This window comes from Fukomys damarensis, unplaced genomic scaffold (genome assembly GCF_012274545.1).
Source record: "Fukomys damarensis isolate Sample0158 unplaced genomic scaffold, DMR_v1.0_HiC HiC_scaffold_19, whole genome shotgun sequence".
NCBI lineage: Eukaryota > Metazoa > Chordata > Mammalia > Rodentia > Bathyergidae > Fukomys > Fukomys damarensis.
Genome location: NW_022900931.1, coordinates 8,828,222 through 8,833,064, shown reverse-complemented (window position 1 = coordinate 8,833,064; position 4,843 = coordinate 8,828,222). Strand labels below are relative to the sequence as shown.

The following is a 4,843-nucleotide window of genomic DNA, read 5'->3' as shown; positions in this document are numbered from 1 at the left end:
ACTTCCATTCTGTGTCTCTACGTGCACGTCACTTACCAATTCCTGCTGCAACACTCCCACCTTCTTCCTCCTGCAGACTGTGAGGGATTGTGTTTGCTATGGGTTGGAGTTGAAATGGCCCCCAAAACTGGATTGTTAGCTAATGGCCTTTGGGAATGTGATTGAATTATGAGGGCTGTCAATTCATCCAGTGGACTGATCTATTGATGAGATCTTAATTGGATAGCATTAAATGGCTTTACTAGGAAGTGATGGAAACCAGTGATGGGGCCTGACTGAAGGAGTGGGTCATAGGCTGTGACCTTGGGGGCATGTCTGGCTCTCACTCTCTCTTTGCTCCCTGGTTGCTGTGAAGTGAGCAGCTGTCCTCTGCCACCCCCTGCACTGCTATGTTTCTGTTCCTACATGGGCCAAAGAGCCATGAAGCCAGTTGACCAGGGACTGAAACTGTGACCCATAATAAACCTTTCCTCTCCTAAACTGATTTTCCCAAGAATTTTGTCACAGCCACACAAAGCTAACATGGTGTCTTAATTTCTGCAAGCCCCAGTGCTTCCTGGGAAAATGGAGGTGATAATATCCACCTATAAATATAGAAGGCTCAGCAGGGCACCCAGCACATAAATACTCAATAAAGTAATGAAGTCGCCCAGGGTTACTTTTATGTTATTTATACACACACACACACACACGTGTGTGTGTGTGTGTACTCAATAAAGTAATGAAGTCGCCCAGGGTTACTTTTATGTTATTTATACACACACACACACACGTGTGTGTGTGTGTGTGTGTGTGTGTGTGTATATTACAGTGTCATTGTTATACTCAGTCGAGAGAGATTATAGAGAATTACTAACACTCTGAGCCAAATTTGAGTCCTTTATTGCCAGCAATTCAGAGCACTCAGAATCTCTTGACCCCGAAAAGTGGCTTGTGAGTTTCTTTTAAGTGGCTCTTCTAATTGGGAGGGCTCAGGGAGAGTGGGAGAGTAAGTGGAATTTTACAGAAGCAGAACTTTGCTAAGTTAGTAGGGGTCAGGGGAAGTTTCACACAGTTTAGTTGAAACAAAATATCACACAGGTGCCCTGTTCATAAGAACACATAGACGCAGACTGTTCTACCAAATGGGATGTGGCGGTCTGCTATGCATCAACCAAGGGGACTCCCAAGTGGGGAGGAGGAACAGTGATGAGGCACAAAATGGAGTCAGGTTGGCTATCACATCATGATTCACAGGGAGTGAATGAAAGAATAACCAGGTGAATTCACTTCAGTTAAATCCTGTCTGTGGCCCACGGTGGAAATGAACTTTAATATTCTCTGTCCCATGGACAGGAAATCCCTGCTTGCAGTGTTTTTAATTGTTTGGTTGTTTCTGTTTTAGGAGAACTCCAACAACGTGCAAGCTTCCTCCCAGTACTTGGACAAGATTCATTCATGCAAGGGAGACAGTGAGAGGCTGAGGATGAGTGGCTCCTTTTTTTGCAGAGCTTTTGACTTCTTGGTAGTCTCTTTCTGTCTGTGGACACAAAGAGAAACAGGTTAATGCCCCAGTAGGATCAGGAGAGTGAGAAAGGAATGCCAGGGTTAGGCAAACAGCCAGGAAAACAGTCAGAGTGAAGCAGCTCTGAAGGCTGGGAAAGGACAGGCTCTGTACAAGGTCTCCATGCACTGGGCAGAGAGTTATACAACCAAGGGAGAATTTAGAGGTGAGCTGTGATAACTCTATAGGAGAAAAAAACAAAACAAAACAAAAACGAAGCAAAGAAGCCAGCAAATTAAAATAAATCTTAGGCATCTAGATAGACAGACTTAGTTCCAAGGATAGCAAAAGTTTTATAAGAAAAATAAGCTGGGTATGGTGGCACACGCCTATAATCCCAGCATGCTGGGAGGTTGAGGCAGGAGGATTGCAAGTTTGAATCCAGCCTGGATTAAAAATTAGCTAGATCCTGTCTCAAAACAAAAATTTATTTATTTTTTGGAAACAAAACATTTATTGGTATATTTTAGATATACATAATTATGACATTCATCATAGGGACTTTGTACTTGCACATGATTCATCCTGCTGCTTCTTTCAGAACAAAAATTTTAAAAGGGCTAGGGATGTAGCTTAGTGAGAAGGGTTCAATCCCCAGTACTGGGCGGAGGGGAGATGAAAAGAAAAATAACTATTGTATGCCTCACAGATTCACAATTCAGCTGATAGTGCTGATGATATCATAATGCTGATTAGTGATCTAATCAAAATTGTAGGATAAACTTACTGAGCTTCTGAAAAATCAAGAAGTAGGGAGAGTAGCACAGTACTCAGGTATACAGAGGAGAACAGATAGGAAAGTGTCACTGCTGGGAAATGGCAGTTTTTTAGAACAAGCTTTGTGGAACTATGAATTAGCTAATTTGTGTGTTTACTTTGAAACAGGCTTTGTTCTAAGTGCTTTAGAAATATCTGACCATTTAATCCTTCTTGCAACCTATGCCATACCTACTGTTTTGTTGTTGTTGTTGTCTTTTGGGGGTGCATTGAGACAGGGTCTTGCTTTGCAGTGCAGACTGGCCTCAAACTCATGTCAAACCTCCTGCCTCAGCCTCCTGAGTGCTGGGATTATAGCACCACCATGCCTGATGGCCATACCTACTTTTATCATTTCCATTTTACAAATTAAAATAAAAGGGGGAGGTAGAGAAGTTAGTAACTGTTCAAGGTCAACTGTTCAAGGTAGGTTGTGGTGGGGATGGGCCTGAAACCCAGGTGATCTCACCCCACAACAGCCTCTCTGTTCAGCTCCTAGAGGATGAAATTGTATCACTTTAATTAAAATTAAAATGAAAATTTTAAAAAATCAATGTACTATTTTCAAACTAACTTCAGAAGTCTAGAGAAGCAAAGTTCTAAAATATGCTCTTTTAGTCTTTGCTGCCCTGAGCAGCATGGATCAGGCCAAAAAAAAAATTTTTTTTGTTTTTTTCTACAGGTAGTTAATAGAAATAGAATGCCAAGCACCCATTAGGTAACTGTTAATTTCTTCACCAAGTATTTGCTCAATCCCTCCTATGTGCCAGCTTCGGAAGCAGGCACTAGGAATCCATTGCTGAATAAGACCAGGAATGCATTCAGGAATGCAGCACTCATGGTGCTGAGGGGTACACACATCCGGCCAACAGATACAGTCAGCAGGCAGGGATGGGAAAGCACAGAATACAGGCAGCCCTTTGGGCAGTCTGGGGAGACTTCCTGGAGGAGTCACGAGATGACAAAGTAGCTACAGCCAAGAAGGAGGGAGAGCAAGGAATCCTTGTTAAAATGAACTGGATTGGTTTGGCCTCTTTCTCTACCACTCTCCAATGGATGTCAAAAAGAATAGTACTGGGCCGGGGATTTAGCTCAGTGGTGCTGCCACCTGCCTCGCAAGCGCAATGTCCTGAGTTCAATCCCTAGTACCAAAAAAAAAGCAAATAAAAAGAATAGTTACTTTTAATCTGGGGGGTTCCATAGCCTAAACCAAGCTGGCCGTGAACTCACAGCAAACCTTCTGCCTCTACTGACCTACTGAGTGCAGAGATCACAGGCATGTATCACCACACCCAGCAGTTTCTTAATGCATTTTATGTTTTTGGTTTTAAGACGCTAACTGCTGCAGACGCACTGTATGCTAGTTGATAGTCCTTTCCTTGGGTGCTGGGATATAAAATGGTGCATTTATGGGCTTCTGCATGGTGTTCTGACTTCTGGCTGTCCTGTCTGTGTTGGTGGGAGAATCATGCACTACACTGGGATTCTGTCCCGAGTGCATTAGCATTTGACCTTTTACCTGCAGCATTTAATTAATTTATTGATTTATCTGCCTTCCCACTGCCAGCCCTTTGAGAACGGGGACTGTTTACTACAGGGAACTTTTTCTTTTTTCAATACTGGGGGTTGAGTCCAGGCCCTTTTCACTGACCTATATCCCCAGCTCGTTTTTATTTTTTATTTTGAGACAAGGTCTTGTTAACTCATTAAGTTGCCCAGGCTGGACTTGAATTTGCAATCCTCCTGCTGCAGCCTCCCAGAGTGCTGGGATCGCAGGCATGTGCCACCACCCAAGGGAACTTCTGAAACTCTCTAAACCTGAGCTTGCACTGTCTGAAACGCTGTGGACAACCCCGACCACATGGGAGGTTAACCTTCCCACGAGGTACATCAGCAACGTGCTTAGCTAAATGCTCAGCGCAGAGTTCACTGTTGGCAAATGGAGCCACTGTGATCACTATAAGGGAAGACTGTTATGTAAAGTATTTTAAATAAGGAGTGACAGTAAACGCATGAACAAAGGCAGTGACCCAAGCACAAGACTCCGAAACTCAGCATCTGTCCACTGGAGCCCCTCCTGACACCGGGAGCGTCCTCCTTTCTGTTCTTTCGAACAGGCCACACCCCCAGTCCATTCCCCACCGCTTGCCCTTCTGTTGTACATCTTTCTGCGCCATCTCAGAACAAGAACCCAGACAGGAGACAGCTGGTTACAGAAGGGGAGTTAGTCTGAAGGAAGAGTAGTGATGTTGGTGAATTGGACTGATTGGTTTCTAGATGCTTCTGAGAATCTAAGATGGATGTTGGAAAGACTGTTACTCATGATTCTCTCCTCGGCCTATAAGATTCCATGGCCCTAGCTAAACTACTGTAATAAATATATATATATATTGTGAGTTGGACATGATGGTACAGGCTTGTAATCTAAGCACCCTGGAAGGCTGAAGCAGGAGAATCCCCAGCCTAGGCAACTTAGTGACTTAGCAAGATCCTACCTCAAAAAAAAAAAAATAAATAAATAAATTAAACCAGGTGGGGGTCCAC

The 4,843-nt window shown here is 43.6% G+C and overlaps 1 protein-coding gene across 2 annotated transcripts in view; it reads right to left on the bottom strand.

Annotated features, from left to right (window-relative positions):
- Positions 1–907: 907 nt before the first annotated feature.
- Positions 908–4,843, bottom strand: part of Fam227a (family with sequence similarity 227 member A) — a 51,073-nt gene continuing 47,137 nt past the window's right edge. For both annotated transcript variants that reach the window (XM_019205952.2, XM_010612889.3), the window contains one exon: positions 908–1,519. In XM_019205952.2, coding sequence (XP_019061497.2) covers positions 1,432–1,519 — 88 coding nt within the window. In that variant the 3' untranslated portion in view covers positions 908–1,431. The remainder of the gene's footprint in view (positions 1,520–4,843) is intronic.